Source organism: Eutrigla gurnardus (assembly GCF_963514095.1).
Source record: "Eutrigla gurnardus genome assembly, chromosome: 13".
In the NCBI taxonomy this organism is placed as follows: domain Eukaryota; kingdom Metazoa; phylum Chordata; class Actinopteri; order Perciformes; family Triglidae; genus Eutrigla; species Eutrigla gurnardus.
In genome coordinates this window covers 16588723-16612004 of record NC_139936.1, presented here as the reverse complement: position 1 = coordinate 16612004, position 23282 = coordinate 16588723, and the positions used below count along the sequence as shown (strand labels likewise).

Genomic DNA, 23282 nt, shown 5'->3' with positions numbered 1-23282 from the left:
TAGTCTTCAAATGGCCAAAGGATGTCACGAACAGATCCCAGAGCATGTATGTGCTTGTTTTCTATTTACAAAAAAGCCAGCACTAAAACGGCATGCGTAAAGTAATTCGGTCCAAATATTCTTTTACATTCAGTGTGCCGTCTGCAGAGAGCAGTGGGAGCTGTGAGCGACCACAGCCCAATTCACCCGGCTGCAAAACACCATTACACAAACACTGCTCTCATCATTCAGATCCCGCCCCTTGGCCCGGGTGATGACAGGCATTTCACCAGAGTTACTACTGAGCAACCGGGGGGGATTACAGTCAACCAGACAGCAACCGCACTCTCTCCGCAACATCTTCCATCCTTTACAAAGCATATTAAAAAATGGTACCACCAAACTTCTTAAATAACGGTTCTAAATCATTTAATCAAGTTCAAACTCTAGATATATGCAGAGGACACAGTGGTAAATCTATGTCATTTTAAATCTACAGGTCGAGATACTCTGCTACATCTCCTTATCGTGGCCTCTGTCTGTCGACCCGGCAAGAGAAACAGGAACTTAATAAAGGAGCCAATGCACAGGGGGAATATTAGACTAATGAAAAGCTCTTTTCTGCCTTGGCCGCCGGCCCATCTTGTGTGCTTCCTTGCGTCTACGACTTCACAGCATGGAGCGATGAAATGGGATTCCTTTGGCAAAGCAATAAAGTAATCCCCCCCGCAATGATCGTGAGTCATGCACTCTAGCAAAAAAGCAGTGGCAAACAATGATGACTCAAAGGGAAGTGCAAAGTGTAGCTTTGTAAATCCTTATTGAATCACTCAGTTGTAAGTAGATTGTTTCGAATTAGCGCAGCACGTTCCAGTAGCACCCTGGCTGCGACCAAAAGGACACCAGGCGTGACCAGCAGGTCCTGGAAGATCACGACTTTCAAAGGTGGGAAGTAGTAGTTTTGCAAATGAGCAATAAGCAGACCCCCCTGCTGAGCTATGAGCCGAAGCCGTCCCTCACTGTAGCCTGTGGCAGCTGGGACACGGTAACAAGTATCCCTGCCTTGCAGATAAGAGAAGATTAAATGTGACTATGCAAAATGTACTTTTTCCCCCGAATGGTTTTTCGACATAAATGTCTCCCCAGGGGAGCGCCGAGGTAGGAGAAGGGGTAATCGTGTCTTTTTCTGCTGCTCCGTCTATCAGAATAGGTTTGAAACCAGCCAGTCGGATGTGATGCAGGATCAGACCTGCTATGGGGTTCACGTACTCTAGAACCACCACAGACCGCCAACCGAATCCACCTCTCTGCCCGCCATTAAGATGTCCCCGCCATCCCGGAGCTGGGAACACGGCACTAAGGTGTCATTTTTGCACATGACAAAAGAATACAAACACAGTCATGTTTTCACACACGTCTGCTACAAATGAACAGAGAATTGCAGAATTGCACTGTAGGTGGCGCCGTGCTACAACTAAGCCCTCCATATTAAAGGTGCTCTGTTTTAGGCAACAAGACGGGGACTTACACGTAGCTCAGTAATCGAAAAGCAAGTATGATGAAGAAATTCACTTATTTACACTTCATTTACTTAATTCACAAACCCACGCTGAAAAGACACAGATCCTAATTTGCAGATTGATTGATGATGAAAACAAATCGATAGGAGGAATCTGGGTACACTTCACCCATCGCCCAGCATAAAGCATAATAGAGAACACAAAACAATGCCATGCCTTTGAGAAGCACTTGCTCCACAGGCAGAAGTGTCTGAGTGACCACAGCGGCTGCGAGATGTGCGACCGCACTCTATAATAATCTGACAGAATGTGAAGAGGTCGTGTCACAATGCAGCCGTCCAATCTGCACGCTAATATGTGCAACTTCAGAAGCAAAAAAACACTGGTGATGCTTGGGCCCTGTGTTTTATGAATTTAAGCCATCTCATAGTGCCTCATCAAAATTCAACAACTCAAGAGAAAATATGAGGAATTTATTGAAGAAACCTTTTAGTAGTTTAGTAGCTCTAGTTGAACTCAAGATTATGAATAAAAAAAAAAAACACCTGCATCCATTTTGAGTTTATTTCGGGAGGGCTAATAGATGACAAGTATCCGTCCCACTGGCAGATTTCTTGAGCGACGAGGGCTAATTTGCAGTAATAGTTTAAACATCCGTCCTCTACAGGATTCATTTAAGATATTTAAAACCCAAATTGAAATTTACAAAAGCATAAAAAATGCTTTTTTCCCTGCAAATGAATTCAGTCCAAATCATCCAAGTCTCACAGGACGAAGGTAAAGCGAGCCGTTTTTCTGACATGTCATGAATAAAAAAAGGGGCCTGTGGGCTCCTAACAGCCTGTGGCCCGCTGCAAAAACAGAAAGCTCAGCGCTCGTTTTCCCCCCAATGCTCCGGTAATAGGCCAGTGGAAATAAATGTAATCACTGCACTTTGTTCTCCCCAGTGATATCATTTCTTCTTATTACTTTTCACCCCCTTCGCCTCTCAGGCCACCGTCAGAATCTCATTTGATCGTATTTACATTCACTCTGGCTTTCGAACCACAGTGATGCTAAAAAGCAATTACTACTTCAAGATGCCGCCTGCCAAAGGAGAGCCACACAAGATGTCCTTGCCGAGCTGCAGGGGGAAAAGGATTCCTGCCCGGTCCGCAGCTGACATTTAAACTCTCCCGTCTTCTCCCGTGAGCACAGTGTCGCTACATTTAGAAGCAAAGAGCTGCACGGCACAAATGTGGCCTTTAAAAAAGGAGGCCTTTGACCAGGGACAAGCCCAACAAAGTAACATTTATCAGAGTTTAATACCGGAGGCAGTTGGAGAACAGAGGGATCTGTAATTTATCAAATGACAACGTCGTGTGAGATCTCAACGGCCGTCTGGACCTTCATGAGCCTCGTGGGCTGAAAGTCAAACGTGTGAATGGTGACCGAAGGAGAAGGAGGAAAAAGTAGAGATCTGCAGCCGGCCGGATACTAATGAAAGGTTCCACAGTTTGCTAATCATGAAGGCGAGACAGTCGGTTGTAAAAGGTGGCTCTCGAGGGATTTCTCTGGTGTGAGATTGACCCCCGATGATGTCATAGTGATATATTGCAATGAGACGGACACTTGCATGGGGGGGGGGGGGATTTTGCAAGTGAGGGAACCTCTAATAAAAGCTGCTACTGAGTTGCATTGTGGGAAATGTAGGATTTTAGAGTTGTTTCATTGACTCGCTTGTATGAGTCGGCAGTCTTTGCCTTAGAGTCGGTCCAAAAAAACAAATGAGCTCATTTTCATAGACTTTGTCACGCCTATTGCTTTTCCTTCTCTATCATGGCATTTTAGCTTGATATATTGTCCCACAAATAATTGCCATTAACAATATAATTGCCATTTAAAAAAAAAAAAACATTCATTCCACTGATAATATAATAGCATATTAATGCAACTGCACCATTTCAAAGTCCAATAACATAATTCTTTATATAAACAATATTCAGACATTGGAATGTGAAAAATATTAAAACCGGGCCACGGTCATCCTTTCTCTGCATCCATTCTGTGTAATATCTCTTGTGTCTCGTTCTGAAATCTTAAAAATAAGATAAAACACAGAAATAGTTATCTGGGAATGGAATTTTAAACAGAACACCTGTATTACAGACTGAAACCGCTCAAAGACATTGCATAAGCATTCATCTCCACAAGGGGAAGGTAGGCGTAACAAAAGACACTAATGAAGTGCATTATGGGATGTGTAGACTCCAGTCCGGGGTTCACCCATGCCGTGGACTGAAAGTGGATTTGTTTTTGTCCAACTTTATGGAAGCAGACAAGTAAATCACTAGAGTGTCTCTTTAAATCCTTTGCTGTGAGGCAGCTGCTCGGTTTCAATCCATAAACAAAAGGACCTCGAGGTGAAAGAAGACCAGTGAATTTGTGTCCTTTTGTTCTCAACAGCAAATGACTCAACGCTGAAGCAAATCCTAAAAAAAACACGTTAATGTTGCACTTTGCAACAGCTGGATGATGAAGTCGACGCCCACATGAAGTACTCATCTATAAAAAAAGAAAAAAATAATAATTTCATTCCCCTTATTGCAACGTCCATACCATTAAATGTAAACTCCAGAGCAACCCTGTTCCCTATTGATCGTGTTGCTTTTGCAAATGGAGATTCAATTACAGCGTTCCAAGTGAGCGCGAAGGAAACGGCATTGAACCATCGATAGCAGAGCGGCTCGGGGGAGACGGATGCAGAGGAGAATATGAGAGACGGCCAGGCCTCCTTTGTGGCGCACGCTTTGTTAACTGACCCGAGGTCAGTGCTGCGTGATAAAAGGTGCACTAAGGTTTCCACCAGTCGGTCAAACGTGAACCAACATATCTCATCCATCCTTTGAGATTTGGTCGAGGATACGAACCCTCCTGATGAGTCATCTCGTCTTCATCATCACTCGAAGAGGTTCTTTACACCAACGCTGCCTTTACAGTGGGCGCAGCACTTAATGATGTTTCTGAAGCGGAGGCAGCTCTCAGGTATTACGAGAAATTGCAAGGATTTGAGGTATTCAATTTTATGTAATCATCATTACGCCTCTTAATTCACAACTGGCTATATTCATTTTTTTTGTTTCTTTTTAACTTGAGCCTTTTCACTCCTGTCGGAGATGCGGTCCTCCGTCCCCGTCCTCCCCTGTGGTGGATCGAGGTGGAACTAAATGTGGAATATTACGGACGTGGCTGAAGTGCATCGTATGTCTAAAATAAAGGAAATGTGTCTGCAATCACTATTCTGCTTTCCAAACAGCTCTGCGGACGACTCATGATAGGTAGTGATGGACTGCTTCAATCATGTGCAGCGTGCATCTATGGAGTTAGCGCATAGCGCCGCCCATGCCGAACACTGTCAAGAAAATCAGTCGTGACATTTTGTCAACAGTGGCTTTATTTCCTGACATTTCACCTCCACCTGGCTTATTTTGAACTCCTGAATAAGCCACCTGGGGTACATATTTCCACCACAATACAACCACCATGGATTTATCGGCTCCAAATCAATGACTTTACATTAATTTGTCCGTATTCAAAATTCACATTGACAAATAGATGTGCCTGTGAGTCACCTGGAAACAGCCAACGTCTCAGAGAGAGTGAGTTCCAGGGATGTCGATAGGACGATCCCAGCCTCAGTAATGATAAAAAACAAACGTATTGATAGAGATCAAAGTAGTGCTGTTTCGCTCCTGTGAATATTTACTTCAATTTACTAACGCCCCCTGTTATAAACAGTGTTATAAACAAAAGGCAACCTGTTGTTGTGAAGCTTTTTTCTATGTGTTAACCACTGAGTAAATTCTGAGAAAAAAAACTTTCAACTGCATCTCACAGTCTCCGTCAGTAAATGGAGTTTGGAGGTTTATTAGCAAACATTGGGAAATGTAGTAACGCATTTCCATTGATTTTTAAACAAATTTCCGTGTTTCTCCGAGATGAAAACTTTAAATTACAAATTCTAATTTGTACATTTTTAGCCATTCAACCGAGGTAGCTGCGTCTTTTGTAAATGCCTTCATACAGCGGCTGTGTGAGGAATCAGCGACAGGAAAATATGTATATAGTATTCATTCGGGCAGCAATTTGAATTTGCAACACCTTTTCAATGAAGGCAGTGTGTCTGAGGTAAATTGTTGTATAAGCTAAACTATTGTAAACTATTTTTCAGTTTCCTTTTTGGGAAAATGTTCGGAGTGTTTATGTCTCAGGCTTTTAGTGTGAAAGAGAAGAACGCAAGGAGTCGATGTGCTATGTTGCTACCTTTGTCAGGTTTGAAAGCAGTAACGTTTGCTCAAAGTGTAGGAGCGACTTTTAACCCTCAGCTTCACTCTAGTGTATGTTTATATCTGTTCCCAGCAGACATATTCTCTATCTTCCTTTACCATATCTACAATGGAATCTGCACTTCTTCACAGGCAGCACGCCATCGTAGCATCCAGACTGTGTCAAAGGAGACCAGAGGACGCTTGCAGAAAAGAAGCATGGCCGCCTCCTTGACCGAAGGGTCACGGCCGATCATCCAAAGAGCTGAGAGATGTCTTCAGACAGCGTCTGGATGGAACGTCTCGTCGTAGAACGGCAGGAAGAAAAACGCTAAACCGAGCCGACACATGAGATGAATCAGACAGGAAGCAGCTCCGGGCCCGTGATACAGCGGCATGACACGCTGTTGCGTAACCGCCGTTAACTCAAACCAACACTAATGCAGCTTATAAAGACAAACATGAGACGGGCAACAGAAGAACCGTTTTTCCCCGGACGCGGCGTGGGCGAACGAGGCCCCACGAGGTTGAGATGAAAACGCGTCGGTTTTACATGGGAGGGCTGAGTAATCCGCAGCGGCACTGACCCTGAGGAACTCTGAGATTGTATCAAAGCCAAAAACGAGTTTCAAAAGAGAATTTTCAAGCATAAAAACAGAGAGCCAGTAGGAGGACACCCGAGGCACACGAGGAGCTGAAGCTACACGTCCGCTACGCAGCCGTCAAGTCAAAGCAAAGCAGCGTACAATCCAATATTCATACACTAAATGCTTTAGCAGGTCACAAACGGAGCTGCTCTGTTAGAACAGTTAGAAACCACCGTTTCCCCATCAAACTGATTAAAACATTCAACTGTGATTCAACTCAAAGACGAACGCATTAGTCACTGATGAATTTGGTAAAATAAAGAAAACACCCTTCCAGGCGTTTCATCACCTTCCAGCTGAAAAAAAGAAATACATCCCCGGGCCGAACAGCAGCAGCTGTCTGCTGTCATCGAAACGCAGCCACCTCATTTTCCCGTCCGCAGGTCTGTCTTGAAATATGCCGAAACTCACGCCAGACGTCTCTGCCACGCTGACAGCTTTTAAATGTAATTTCACATTACGCTCCGTTCACAGCGGCCGCGGCTGTCGAGAGGCCGCTTGTGATCATTCGTCAATCCGGGTTTGATGCTTGAGCTGAGTAATGTTATGTGGGGACTGTTGGCTATCGAGCGAACACGCTGTCAAATACAGATATAAAACGGGGGGCAGGCGAGAAGGTGCCTTTGAGGAGGCTTTCTAAAAAAAAAAAAAGGTTAAAAAATGCATGTCGCCTTAATTTAACCCTCAATATATCTAATTTTTTCACCAAATTTACATTCACTTTGACATTTTGGGGACATTTTGATAGAAGAAAGCCACTTTAATCTCTGTGCATAATGAATCAGGGGAAACAAGCTCAAAGCGACCTTCTCCACATTGTGGAGTGATTTTTACACGGCTAGATATTGATATTACATCAACAAATAAAAAGTAAAGCTGGATCAGACCCGGGGGCAAACATGAAACGGTCACCTGCTGCCCGTTTCCTGGGCGGCAGTCCAGGAAGTTTCACTGATCTGAAAACAACGTAGGTGGAGTTGTTGAGGGTGATAATATGTTCAGAAGGTCAGCGAAGATGCAGCCTACAGGAAGTGGAACACAGCTATTTCCTGGGGGCGCCGCAGAGACGCTTCAAAAACACCGGGGGTGATCTTCCACGACCGGCAGACGTTCACATTCTTGAAAAGATAAATAACGACGACGTCGGGGATCCTCTCGACATCACTTTTTAAGACTTCAGCAGGCGTTCTCCTGGGACGCCTGATGTATGGCCTCTCACACGCCGACCCGGGTGGTTCGGTGCTGCTGCCGTGCCCACGTTCGAGGCCTCGGGTCAGCTGTTCAAACATGTCGTCTGTTGATCCATGGTGCAGCAGCCGGCCTATCAGGACAGAACAGCGCTGAAGGACACGTCGTGATGGATGGACTGCCGAGCGCCGGTCTGGGCTCCCCGTGTCCCCGTCCTGCCTGGAGGACCTCACGGTCCCGCTGGTGGCGACGCGTTAGTCAGTGGGCCGCGCTGTTGGAGACCGGCGGTCTCTCACACACACTAACGCACACGCTTCAGAAAAGGCCAGGGGAATGTTTAAATGGTTCCATCTGAGTCATATGGGGAATTTTTAAAAATGGTAAACTTATGTAACCGTAGTAATTTTGAAGCCCCTGTATGTGGAGCAATAACTTTGCTCTCTACCTAATAGCATAGTAGAAATATTTGATAGCATAGTAGAAAATGGTTAGGGATTGATTTTAGACACAGGTTTCGCCAAAACTTACAATGCAAAGTTGGAATATGAGCAGGTGCACACTGTTCGGCTCGAGTCAGCTATCATTTAGCCTCATCATTTAGCATTTAGAAATGTATTGAATAGACTCTTTTATTTATATTTGTAGGTTACCACGGCTACCAGGTGGAGTGCACTCAGTACGCTCGATTTACGGAATCTAGAAATAGCATCCTGATAGTTTCTTCCTCCCGTTGACCAATCGAAGCGTTGGTAGAATCCCAGGCCGTGGTTGCCTACAGCCCCCAGCACGGCTAATAAAAACTACTGGTCGACTGAGCGACATACAGAATGATGACACTCCTTCACTGTTGAATATGTGCGATCCACTTAGAAGCTCCAGTCATTCAAAAGGCCATTTACTTGAGATGGGCCGACACAGATTTCAGTCATGACCCCATACATCAACTCGACGTGTTTCCCGATAACAATATTGAATTCTCTCCTACTTGATAAGAGGCGAGGCCTCACCTATCACTCCACTCTGATGCTGCTCTGAGGAGCTGGAACCCAGATGCTATCAAATAAAGCTGCAATGCAATGGAAAGGAATATTTACACTGTGTGGGTTTCCTAATTACAATGTGTGTAATACACGCACACACACACACACACACGCAGCCCCGAGGCCTGATGGCTGCTCGGAGGTTTGCTAAAGAGGACGCCATCATAAAGCAGCCTTGTGAAGAGCTGATCTATACAGATGATTACAGCATCTGTAATCACAGATATGAAGAAGTTCATAGAGCAAACTCATGTAGTATTTGCATTTCCTCTACAGCAGAGCATTAGAGCTACTTTTCCACATCAAAAAAAACAAAAACACATGTTCTACTTATGCTGGTGCTCGAGTGTAATCGCTCCGCCGTGCAAGTGTGATTAATTACAGTTTGCAGCAATAAATATGTGTTCATTTAGAGCACATGTAAGAATCTTCAAAGATTACGTAAATTAAGATGATGTTCAATTAACGGCTATGAATATTTAAGCAGTTTTGTACAGTGCAGTTGTGTGTGTGTGTGTGTGTGTGTGTAGAAAAACAAGCAGCATCGCCCGCACAGAAGTAGAAAACTGCTTTTTTCTCTATTTAGTTGTCATTTCCTATCCACATCTCATCTATTTTTTAGGATGTATGAATATTCCATGATATCATTAATATAATATATTGTGCTTATTCTGTCTGTTGTTTTGACCCTTTCACTTCGTATTACCGGCCCTGTGTTCACTTAACAACGCAGACTACATTCAGATCGGATCATCGCCAAAAAAAATTTGCTAAATACTTAAAATGAATACATTTCGAATGAATACTGATGAGTAAACTGTATCATAGACACAAAAACGCTCTCTTTATAAAAGATAAATATATTTCATGTCATCATTATGCAACATAGTGTATTCTCCGCCTACCGCATTTAAATCCCAAATGTTTTTCATCCTCATGGGGAAGAGATATAAATACAAAACGAAACAAAACATGATCGCAGCAGAAGAAGAAGAAGAAGAAAAAGAAGCTTTGTCCACGTGCAGCAGTGAGATTGCAATATTTAAAAGGAAACCTTCTTGGCTGGAGTGGAGATGGGGGCGGTGGAATGAAGACATGTGGCTCTAAGACAACAGCTGATTGAATCTCCTGACCCAGATGGATGACGGCGAGCTGCTGCGTTACGTGATTCGGCGCCGTGACTGAGCCGTCCCGATTGCCGTCGCCTCAGATTAAGTAAACTGGAAGCAGGGCAGATTAGGCCGTCGTGACTCAAGCAGTGGGATTCATAATAACAGCCTCCATGGCACCACCCATTCTCTTGGAAATGGCAACGTTGAGGGTGAGGGAGCCGAAGAGACGAACAAAATCCTCCATTTTGCGAAGTTTTTTTTATTTTTTATTTATAACAAAAAAGTTATTAATAAGAAAACAAAAATTCTTCTTGTGTCAATTTTCAGACTTTGGAAAATCGGGCTTCGGTCATTTCAGACAGAGGGCGTTCCTATTAAATTGTCTATTAAGGTGTCTTCACGACGCTCCTGCACACAAAGTCATTGCAAAGATGCAAATTCGTGCCAAAATGACACGTTAAAATACAGAAACTTCCGATGATGGAAACCTATATGCTGCAGGAACTTGCTATTCCAGCATTGCCCACAACTACCTAAATATGCTGAAATGTATTTAAGTTTTAAATTTAGTTTTACTAAATGTAGCATTCTAGCTCCACACCTCCGTGACTTTTTTTCCACACATATTCTCAAAAAACTTTGTAGGCAACGACCTACAGCATCAGTCTCGTCAACGCTCACTGACATTTGTGGTTTTCTGTCACCATGTCAATTTTTTGGCTCAAACACAGGAAGTTGACGTCACCAGATGATCTCCACGTACAAAAAGGTTTCGGAAACAGGCGCCAGAAAGCGTTGAGGCCTTAGTGGCATGAATCTGCATGAACACACGGCGGCCAGTCGCTGGGAAAAATGGATTGTGTGAGTAGCGTAGCCGCAGAGAGCTGCAGGACTGATTGCCGACTCCATTAAGCTTCTTAGGCAGCGCGTTTGACGAATTCACTCGTTGAAATGCGAAGGTAATAGTCTTGACATAGCGAAGACATAACTCAGCGACTGTACCTGCAAAGTCCTCCAATGACAGCAATCCCGTTCAGGAGCCGGTCCGATATGAGAGAGGACTTTGCTTTTATTACCATCATCATTACTGTATATCATTTCTGAATGTACGGCCATTTGGTTTCATTTAAATGTAAATCTGGGCACTGAGCTGCGCACGTTGTCACCCACGGCAGCCCGACTATGATGATTCATTCTGGGATCGGCACAGGGAATGTAAGAGCCCCTTTACTTTCTCGGAGGGAAAATAACAGATTTGACCTTTGTCTGTTTTCATGAAAAGCCGTGTACGCAGCAAAATAAGGAAGAAACCTTGAGATTTCTTTTTTCTTCTACACAACAAAAAGTAGCCACATTTTTGTCTTGCATCTTTTCTACTCTTTTTTTTCCGCCCCACCCTGAGGAGCAAGAACAGAGAGGGACGATCTGCAGTACAAGGTCAAGGGTGACGTAAGCCTGGGGGGGATTGATGAGTCCACATGTCGGATGAGGAAAGACACAGCAGGGCTAGAAGACGCTGTTTACTGCTAATGGTTATCAGGTGGAGATGACCACCAGGGATCCGACTCCTCCCAGCAAGGCAAATGTTAGCGTCCTCTTTACCCTCAGCACATAACATATTCTGATAATCATACACAGCAAACCTACAGCGGAGCATGTGGGATTACTGTCAATGAACCGAGCGGCATCGACACTCCTCAATCAAATATCAGATAATCCCCTTCCTCATTATTTTTCCTACTCTACACACACACACACGCTCGCTCGCTCTCTTGCCAAATCACACATCACGTAAATTAATCAAGTCCCAAATAAATATGCCTGTGTGTCAAGTGAAATCAACAAGAGCCTCATCAGCAGCCAGGTTATAAGGGATATTACACATCAATGCGTTCGGCTCGCCTCCTCGCATCCTTAAGCAGGGCTTCATTAGACGATACCGCTACGTGGCGATGGCAGGTACCTGATAGGGAGGAAGTCGCCTCTGATGTCACAGGTCAGGCAGCTGAGAGTTTCACGAATGGCGCTGTGAAACACGGTTAAAAAGGCCTTTAAAAGGGTCCGTACCACCCTATGGAGCCCTCCTTCGTGATCGACGGTGCGAGTCTCCTTTCCAGCCGGCGGCGCCCCCGAACATCACCATTGATCTCAGATTCCTTCTAGTGCAAGCGAGCACTTTCAAGTCCCACTGCAGCCAGAGTGCTTCATTTGCTACCGTTTGGGTTTGAGTCAACCTTGTGTGTGGAAGTGACATGTGACAATCACTATCGCTGAAATGTTGTTACAGAATAATGGACAGCACTGTTCATTGTATACAGAGTGTTTGTGTGTGTCATCTGTCATACTGACAGGGTGGACATCGGTTTTCTTATCCTGCTTTCAGTCCAAATTCCATTTTTCATCATTGCAGAAATCTAGCGGCGTAGAAATGGCGCATGAGTAGCTGGTGGCGGCACCATGTCACTTCCTGCAGACATTCAGGGTGCACAAAGTGCCATTTTCGGTGTCCAACTTTGGGGTCAAACGAGAAATCTGAGGGGGTCGCAAGAAAGATGGAGAAAGAAAAACAACATAATGTCAAAACTTTTCTCAGTGGTGGCAAATTAAAAGATGAATTCACAATGAGCAAGCTCATCCTTTTCGGGTTTTATCGCAACAAATAAAGTTTACATTTGCGAATGCACACCTCCCACCTCGCTGGCAAGAGAAATGCTGAATGCTCACATAAAGATACTACATATTCATGCCCTTGGCAGATGTCCTCAAAAAGAACATTGCATTTCATCTGTAGGTTCATAACTTTGTGTCTAAAGTGTCTCTTTCCATCTCTGTATGTTGGGAATTAATAGTTAAAGGCTGAACTCCACAAGTTCACTTCTGACAACGTAGACCAGGGAACCGAAGGCTGAATTCCACACACAGACGAGATCTCAGCGCCGGTCTAATAAAGCTAAATAGTAAATTACCAATACATTCTCTAATCTTCTGGGTAGGTTAGTCGAGATCACCCTAATTGTGTCATGAGATAACCATGATGACAGGGTTTTGGCTTGAGACCTTCTGATAGAGTTACTGCAGGGAAACGAAGCAATGTACTACTATGGACGGGGAGTCCGGTGGCATTGGCGAGAGCATTTCCAAACAGGAGGTGTGGCTTTGAAAGATGTGGGCATTTTCCAGAGAGGGAGGGTTCAATGAAAGAGGGACTCAAAGTCAGGATCTCGTAGCCTCTTTGGCTTCACTTTGTTTTGTTTTTTTTTAACCTGTCTCTTATAAGTCCCTCAACTTTATGGTGGCGCAATAATAAATAGCTGGAGGACTCCATAAAACGTCTCGTTGCTCATAAATCTACTGTACGCAACCTGTGATAACGGGGCTTGAAAGAAGATGGTCACAGGCCAGAAAAATGGCACAACTTCCCCACAATACTACAACACGCAAACCTAAAGGCAGCGGACGGATCCAAGACGCTCCGCTAAGATGAAAAAGAATAAGAGTGTCGCTGTGCTGGATTTATATGTTCAGCGACTGAGAAGTTGTGACCTCAATCTATTTCTGAACTCAGTTCAGCTCCATTTGGCCGCCAAGCAGCGAGTTCAGAACATGTGGGCAGTGGAATACAAGAAAGACAACATTTTCGAGAGATAGGAGCAGGAGAAACATCAAATGCTTGTGTTGGAACATTTGATTAAAAACGGGGGAGTATCAAGGCAGTGGCTGAAGCTCGGTGGAACCTCAGCTACAGAAAAATCTGTTAGAACTGAAAATTGCTTTTTCCCCCTTATATGGGTTCTACAACTGTTTTTGTTGTCCATTTAAATAATAAATAATGATCTTGTGAAGAGATCCCACTAGCCACAATGCAGAATCATACTAGGGGCGTAAAGTGAGAGGGCCAATGGTCCCATCCAGCCCCCCTGTTGCCCTTGCTCGGACCACACCCACCTTTCGAACTCAGCCACCAATTTCGTGACGGCATCTTGCACGGCTGTGAAACCAATGGCGACAGGTGGACATGCAAACGTCCCCAAGCAGCTTCCGTCGTAGCTCCAGGTCCGACACACTCGGACTCACAAAGCGGAAACACTACCAGGAGTCGCTGTGGCAGCTGGTAAATTAGCCAAATCAAACTGGGGCAGATTTCCAATCCTCAACAGGCTTCCCACCCGGCACAGCCACCTCAATTCAAATGGATTTTAACCCACAAAATGTGCACACACCGTTTTCTGTTAATCCAACAGGGAAAAAAACAATTTATCAAAATGTCTACCCAGAAACCCTCCTGTTTTTTCTGCTTTAAAAAGGTATCCTATTCATGATATCAGGGAGTGGATGGTCCTAAAATGAATCAGCACAGCAACTCCCAGAGAGAGAAAATAAAAATGCATTGACATGCCTGTTGCACAGGCGTGCCTGTGTGTCAAATCCTGCCCCTGAACGCAGCGCGTTTATGATGATGGATTCATTAAGGACTGCCAGGACTGAGCAAAAATGGGACAATTCACATCGATTTGAAGGAGGGAGGGAAGGAGGGGTGAAAAAAAAGATAAACAGTGCGGGAACTTGACGGTTCGAGCTGTGGCTGAGGATCAATACGAGGAGCTCTGCTGCGCATCGGGGTAAGAGAGAGTGCTCAAACTGTGATAATAAGTCCCGGGGATGAATATTAAAAAAACACACGTTGAATATTGAATGAGCACAGCGGTGCGTTAACGAAAGCTTCACAAATACGCAAACATCTTTACAAACACGATAGAAAACGTGACAAGTGGTGCGTAACCATCGGGATGGCACAAGAACAAGTACCGGGGGGGGGGGTTAAACGACGTGACACCCGAAGTAGACCCGGCTCTTACCTTTGGAGATCACCGACACCGTGCAGTAAACGAGCAGCAGGAGCCCCGCCACGGAGAGGTAACGTCCTTTTGTCAGCGCGCCCATACCGACCCGTAGCTCTCCGCGGGTCCGCCGTACGGGAGACGGTGCCCCGGAGCTCCGGCGGCTCCGCTCGCCTCCTCCGAGCTGGACGAGTCCGGCTGCGCAAGTTCCTGCTGTAAACCAGGGAAAGAGACAACGTGGCGCTGTGCTCGGAGACGGAGGAGAAGAAGTGAACGGCTTGCGAGCTGGACTGTTGAGCGGGAGGGGAAAAGCATCTTCACTTGACTTTTGCAGCGCGCGTGTGCGCAGCAGGAGAGACGTGCGCTCCGAGTTTACCCCCCTTTTTCAGGCATCATCATCCCGGAGCACGCCTCGCGCTAACCAATGGGAGAGGGAGAGGGGGGGCGAGGGGGGCAGGTCTGATCACTTAAACATGTCTTCTAGATGTAAATGCAGCATGGCTTGCGAACGCAGTTAGGTTCAGGGACCAGTAGGAAAAACAATAATACATATTAAATGTGGCAACGCTGTAGGCTATAGCAGTGAAATGTCCAAACCTGGGGGATACGTTTCAGTTCAGTTCAGTTCAGTTTATTTATTTATTTCGAACCCCATGGCAAGTAATCATATTAACAATGATACAAATAAAACATAAAATACAAAATAAAACAAAAACAAACATTGAAAATATAATGCACACAGACTTCAAAATCAGTGACTGCTACATAAGTGCTCAGTGCTGCAAACCCCGATTATTATCTGGGCTGCAACTATGCAACTGCACAGTGCTGCACTCAACCATTCTGTGGTCATTTCATTAATTGCAATTTAGTGTGGTCATGCCGCCTGCACCGCTGAGTGTAAAAGAGTTTAACCAATCCTGGAGACTGAGGTACCCGCTTACTCCGGGGGCACAGATGTGTTAGTGCCAACGTCACAAATCGCCTCAGAGTTGTAGGGCTAAAGTTGCACATCAAAAATGTCACCTCGCAGTGTTGTTGGGAGCCAGAATCCATATTGCATATATTTGAGATGACAAATATGATTCAAGGCTCTAGCGAGCTGCAGTATCAGGCAACGTGTTTCAGAGATGGAGAGCGAATGGGACCAGAAAAATGTAAATATGAATTACATTTGTTCAACCTTTATTTTGACAGGGGGCTGCACTGAGTCTATCTCTGACACAGATTCAGGAAATATATTTAATAAAACCATAAGTCTTACAGGGAAACAAAACTCAAAAATAACAAGGAGCAACAGAACGGGGCTGGTAGAAACAGGGACTGATGAATGGGGAACTGGAACATGTGAGCTGGAGGTCTGGGGAGTCTGGGGAGGTCTAACAAGGGACAGGTGCCACTAATCAGGGGAGACAAACAAAAACACACAAATACAGGAAGTAAAACAAGTAATACAAGGTGAGTGACTTTCAAAATAAAACAAAGTTAAATACATGGTATTTAAAGTGCTACAGCTAATTCAAGCATAAGGCTTTTATGAGGTCTATTGCACTTTAGCTCTGTTATGTCTCTGAAGAATGTGTAACAGGAAATTACGCATTTGGTTGGGAAACTATTAATAGCAAGACAATAAAAAGAAGGGCGCAAATCCATTATGAATAATTGGGTAAATCAGTGCCCCTCAATCAGGAACAATGGCTTGTAATGGTTGAATAATCTTCTAAAAGGTTCACAAATGAAATATAGAGCATTGCCACCACAATGCTCTCAACAAGGCGACGGCTGAGCCAGCGGTTTGCAGCTACAGTGCAACCAACGGTAACAGGGTGAATGCAGAGATGGGCTGTGGCCACTTGGGCACGCTCAGTCTGAGGTCACCTCGGGGGTTAATCTGGCCCTGCCGAAGTGTTCTCGAGCCAGAATCCCCCACGAACCCCGAGCCGGGCTCTGACTTCACAGTCACCGCTGACTAGAGGAAGCAATTTAAAAATGGAGCGAAGCCTGCGAGCGAGTTCATGCAACCCTTGCTGCACTTTTATACTCATGCGACATGCCTCGTACTCCAATAATCTTCTTCCATTCACATCCTCCTAACTCGGCGGTCTACTTGAGCCACACTATTTCCCGTCTCCCCCCTTCGGCTGTCTGTGCCTCTGCTGCCACGTCAGTATTCCTGTTTCTTGCTTCAACCCCGCCACTTTCCCAGCATCCACCTGCAGGCTCACTCATCACCACCCATCCTCTCTATGTAATCATATAGTGATGAGGCCAGAGCATAGATGCCATACTCTAACTGCTGCTCCAATAAACAACACTGCTCATATTGTCTAATTATCATAAGGATATACCTAATATTGAATATCTACTTTTGTTCTCCTCTTTATCCCTTTGCCTCGGAGCTGAGGATTCTACATTGCACTTCGGGGGGAGGACAAAAGATACTCTATATTGCCAAAAGTATTAGCTCACATGTCTTGACTCGCATATGAATTTAAATGACATCACATTCTTAATCCATAGGGTTTAATACACACATGGGCATTTTACGGCCCACGGGCCGGACTGAGACAGCCCACGGTGTCCACAGAGGAGAAAAGAAAAAAAAATCCCGCATTATAGAGGCATATGAGTTTGAACTGCTATACCATCTGATTGCAATAGAGGGTGTTATTTTAATTTGGAGTGGGTGAAAATGCGCTTCCCTGACTCTTGCATAGACAGTTTGATGATCATCAGGATGAGTGCTGTGAAATGGATGTCTATTGTTTTTCTGACGAGCATTTCGATGCAATAGTTTAGTTACAACAGCTGGATGCAATGTTTTTCACGATGTCATAATTTCTCAGAGTTGTAATTCAAAGGAGTTGTGTATTTCTCCGTACATAAAATTATACAAAAGCCTAATATTTTCTTCATTGAGTGACGCAGGTCAGTCTCACTGAATCATAGTACTTAATTGAGTAGTTAATTGTAATATTCATGAGTATGATCATGTATTTAAATAGCGCTGGTGAATAACACAATCAAACCCACCAAATCTATGTACCGGTAGTTTAAAATAATTCTGCACTAAATATTCCATGTTTAAATTTTATTTCCAATTGTGTGGCCCTGCACTTACTTTAACAGAGTCATGGCCAACTTGCCCACCCCTGGTTTAATATGACATCGGCCCACCCTTTGCAGCTGTAACAGCTTCAACTCTTTTGGTACGGCTTCCATGAGGTTTAGGAGTGTGTTTATGGGATTTTTTGACCATTCTTCCAGAAGTTTATTAGTGAGGTCACATACTGATGTTGGACGGGAAGGCCTGGCTCTCAGTCTCCACTCTAATTCATCCCAAAGGTGTTCTATCGGGTTCAGGTCAGGACTCTGCAGGACAGTCAAGCTCATCCATGTCTTTATGGACCTTGCCTTGTGCACTGGTGCACATTCATGTTGGAACAGGAAGGGGTCATCCCCAAACTGTTCCACAAAGTTGGGAGCATGGAATTGTCCAACATCTCTTGGTTTGCTGAAGCGTTCAGAGTTCCTTTCACTGGAACTAAGGGGCCAAGCCCAGCTCCTGAAGAACAACCCCACACCATAATCCCCCTCCACCAAACTTCGTCACTCGTCACTCCAGAGAACGCGTCTCCACTGCTCTAGAGTCCAGTGGCAGCATGCTTTACACCACTGCATGCAACACTTTTCATTGCAGTTGCTGATTGGATGCAGCTGATCGCCATGGAAACCCATTCCATGAAGCTCTCTACACTGTTCTTGAGCTAATCTGAAGGCCACATGAAGTTTGGAGGTCTGTAGCGATTGACTCAGAAGTTGGCGACCTCTGTACATTACGTCATTTTGCAGTTGCTGTTGTTCCCAATCGCTTCCATTTTGTGACAGTTGACTGTGGAATATTTAGGAGCGAGGAAATTTCATGACTGGACTTGTTGCACAGGTGGCATCCTATCACAGTACCACACTAGAATTCACTGAACTCCTGAGAGTGACCCATTCTTTCACAAATGTCTGTAGAAACAGTCTGCATAGGTGCTTGCTTTAATACACCTGTGGCCATGGAAGTGATTGGAACACCTGATTTCAATTATTTGAATTGGTGAGTGAATATTTTTGGCAATACTATGTATGAGTGCTCTTTGCAGTGTGCGTTGCAGGCCTCTTGTCACACATGACCAGAACCATTTATGCTGCTTATGATTTATGCTGCTCGATGTTTGATCTGTGATTGAAAATGTGTCTACATTAATGACACAATTGAAAATTGCAAGAGAGAGAGAACTGTGTGGGACATTTCTTGTGCGGCAATATTACAGTTCCAAAAACAAAAAGTCATGCTAGGATGCATCTGCTTGCTCTGTAGAATCTACAATGCATTTGTTTCATATGTATCAAAAGAAAGGCTGAAAGCCCTCTTTTTTCTTTTCTTTTAATACCCAGCATTATACATGTCATTCATTTATAAAAAATGTACTTTCTTCGATCTTCTGTCCACTTGCCAGTAGCGCTGATGCTGATGCTGATGCATGGAATATATCAGGCAAGCTTGGCTTGCATCGAGCAGCGCTCAGGGTGTTTTGTTAGGAAGTTCTTGACCTGATTCCGTGTTGCATATTTTCTCCATTTCACTCTCGTCTGACACAAATGTGATGTTCTTTAATCAGCGTGCAGTATGCTGTATGGAATAACGCTTTCAATTTGCATTTATGGATATGAAGACAATTAGATTCCAATGCAAGCAACCCTTCGAGCGGTTGCTAATATTTGAATTAATTGTTGTTTCCATGACAACAATTACATCTTCATTCCTTTATCAGCAACGATGTCATAATTATGGCAGCTTGTCTGATCCACTTCCACTCACTGATTGGTAGAAATCCAAGATTTAAACAAATTAACACTTTTCCTGTTGGAGAAGTATCTAAAAATATATAATTTATTTCTTGCTCTGTATATTTGACTGTATATTGAAAAAAAAAAATTTTTAAACTTTGAAATGTTAGCATGCCCAGCTAACTAGCTCCCAATGTTGGAAAACTATCAACAGTGACTAAGCTTTCATGAACCACATTTTATTAAACAAATTATCCTTGAGAACTTCAAATTACCACCTCTGCCTTTGCTGACCCTGTTTTTTGTGTGTTTTTTATAACATCCTGTCCTGGACAGGGCACTTGTGACCGGGCTACAATGGATGTGAAAGGTACAATTAAGAACACTTGAAACACTTGAAATTATCTATTGTATGTTTTCATTTGAATGACTGGGAGAGCAGTCAGTATGAGAGCCTCCATCCATGCAGATACAACAAATGGAGCTTTGTTTTGGTGAGAGCTGAAAGAACGGCGCACAGTTCAGTACTTGACTGGAGAGCAGCGGTGGGGAATGTGCAGGTTAGTTTGGATTCCAGTGTAGTGTACGAACCGCGACCTAAAACATGGTGGTACTAGTTTGCACAAGTTTTATATTTTGCAATCAGTAAAAATGTAGTACAGCATTTGGTCAAGTTTAAATCGGGATTTTCGTTAAATATATACAGTATGTTGAATACTGATCACAGCATGATATAATGAATGTATCTAGTATTGTGTATTATATGCGTATCAAAGCCTGATATATCTTATTCCTCTGTGCCATAGAGCTTCATTGTTTCCCCCCCAAAAATAAAAACAAACACCCTTCTCACCTTGCATGGCAGCTGGATGAATTGAGGGATCAAAAGATCACACAAAAATCCATCTTGTCAGGCTTCAATGGTGCATTGTGTCCAGAAAACCAGCGGTTGGACCATTCTGCATCCCGCGAAGAGCTGCTGGCAGCGCTGCCATGGTTTAGGTGTGTGTGAGGTGACTATTCTTTCAAAAGCCAAAGAACATCAGTTTTTATCAGAGTTCAGATTTCTGCAAAAGCAAGAAAGTACCAAAGGCTTCTCACAACATTTTAGAATAAGACTGTTCAACCATTTTAATTGATGGATGGTTCATCCAATCAACTGCCATCAGTGGTCAGGTTATATCATCATAAAATAAAAACTTGCACTGGATGTTACTTAATAATAAAAAAATAAAATCAACATCTGAAAATAGTCCCTAACAATTATACTGTTCACTCCAATGTGAGAAAATAAAAGCAGTTTTCCAGAGGAAATGTTAAAGTCCATGTAGGTAGAATTCACCACCTGTCTGAACAATAACCAAACCATAATCTTGTTCATGTGAAGAGACACAAGCATCCGTCCAGAGCGAAACCTCGCTCACAATGAAGCACTGAAACGTAAACCGTCACAAACTAAACAGTCTTGTTCGTCCAACTCCTCCGTCAATGGACCGTTCTGCCTCTGCAGCCCACAGAGACTCTGAACTAGAAACAATAAAAGAGATATTAGGCTACGATAAAATATAATTATACAAGCAATATCGGGATTCCCGCCAGGTGAACTGCTGCTGGCATTATTAAAAACATTCACGTAATCCGCGATATGAAACGCAGACAATATGGCTAAATTGAATTTAGACTGATAATTGATACACTCTTGGTAAAGTGCAAGATGATTCCCTGGGCGTGCAGAGAGTCGACGGTCTGTTTCTGGAGTCGGGTGTAAAGGATGAGGACTTGCAGCACGACACTATGGAAGTGTTTGTTTGTTTTTTTTAACACGGCTAAGAATGTTTTTTTCACATGAGACACAGACAAAGGTCTCCAGTGTGAAAGTCCTGTGCAAGTTTGACCCATCCATCCTCGCTGCCACAAACGTAAATAAACTGCTGGAATAGACGACCATAAGGATATTTGTTTATTTTTTATCAGTAGGGATGGAGTGAGCTATGTGTAAAAGTTATCTCTGTAAATGCATATGTATCTCAAAATTCTTCAGATATGGTGGAAAATATCCAACGGGATTTATGAGCCAATAAAAGTCTCCTCTCTGCTGCCCATCCACATGTTTACTGCACACAACGTGTGTATAGTGCTGCATGTAGAGCCGCCATGTTTTAGTGTGGCCCCGAATGCATGACTCATTCTTTATAATGCATCATCGCTCTGCATCTCTTTATTACCAGTTTAATTATTATAATTCTGATGCAACATTTCCACACTTAACACTCACAGCTGCATCAACAAACTGCTCAGATGGAGGCTGTGATGTGGTCTCTCTTCTGTCTGCCTCCACCTCCAGCTGTCCTTCCTGTATTGATCAAAAAGGACGTATCGCTTGTTTCCCTTTGTACTACCATTTCCCAATTTTATGGTCATTTACCGATACACGGCGCAATACAGAAAGGTCATCTCGACAAATATCATCCATCCAAATACATTACACGACAATGTGACTGAATGGAGTCTGGTTCCCCTCGAAAGGGGGTTTTGATGTTTCTGACAAAAGCTTTGGCTTAGAATGTCAAAACCACAGTTGTTTTGAGTTGCATCATTTAATCCTCGCCACTTCTCTGGCCGGCCTCCGCTCATCTGAGACTGATCCTCCGTTAGAGTCTCTCACCCCGAGTGCATGTTGAAAATACAGAGGTGATTGTCTTCTAAACTGTCAGCTAACTTTCTATCTTAGCTATCTTTAGTGAGTGTCTCCTACACTGTGGGTCAAAGATTAGAGCTGGTTTAGATTCAACCATATTGTCACGTAACGCGACACGGATGAATGGATGACATCACTCTTTCACTCATGATAATATATGAGCTTTCAATTGAAATTCAGGACATGAAGCTGATAATGAATTCAATTCAAATTGCTTATATGCCTTAAAAAATATAAAACTCTCAATGAATCATGGGTCATTTAAAAGTCAAATTGAAACCAGATTTAAAGAGGGAGAAGTCGTTTAGTCATGAATGATCTCACGTATATGTCATTGAGCTTCATGACAATGTGATGGGTTTGTTGTGTGTGTGTGTGTGTGTGTGTGTGTGTGTGTGTGTGTGTGTGTGTGTGCGTCGGGGCTCTGTTGTTGGTTTGTATCTATTCACCTGTTGAGTGTGCATTCTCATCTACAGAAGGGCATTTCAAATCCTTATATGAACATCTGGTGTAAACAGAAAGCAAGTGTATACAGTGTTAAAATAAGCCATTATGGAGGGCTAAAGGTACCTCACTAAAACACATTATGTGTATCATGGAGGTCTAAGAATCATGTTGAAATGTTAAATATTATTGTTTATATGCCCATGTGCACAGTAAGCTACAAGGGGCCTGGTTGTGAAAATATTGATCGACAGCGCTACTAGTGGTCAAACCTGCACTGGTTATCTTTTACATCTATATCTGACTATAAATCAATGGACTTATAATACTAAATACTTATAATATTAATTTCGTCCATAGCCGGCCTTGTGGCTCAATTACTGCAGTTCACTTTTGCTTCACCTCCCTGGATTCAATGAGGGATTATATTCAACTGCTGAAGTATATTTCATATTGACTTCTTCTTAATTAGCAACTCAATAATAGCAAATATCTCAGACTCACAGATTCAACCCTATTGTCATCAGTGACCAGGCTTCTGTGTCTCGAATATGGAACCAAGGTAGCTCATAATCACTAGGTGGCGCTGTAAGAAATCCCTATTAGAAGACTGAGTTTCACAGCTAGTAAAGATAGTGGGCAGCGGCGGCACCAGAAAATTATTATTGGGGGGGGG

The 23282-nt window shown here is 43.6% G+C and overlaps 1 protein-coding gene across 2 annotated transcripts in view; it reads right to left on the bottom strand.

Moving 5' to 3' along the window:
• Positions 1-14866, bottom strand: part of unc5db (unc-5 netrin receptor Db) — a 135465-nt gene extending 120599 nt beyond the window's left edge. For both annotated transcript variants that reach the window (XM_084024635.1, XM_084024636.1), the window contains exon 1: positions 14647-14866. In XM_084024635.1, the coding sequence (XP_083880761.1) occupies positions 14647-14731 (85 nt within the window). In that variant the 5' untranslated portion in view covers positions 14732-14866. The remainder of the gene's footprint in view (positions 1-14646) is intronic.
• Positions 14867-23282: the final 8416 nt, after the last annotated feature.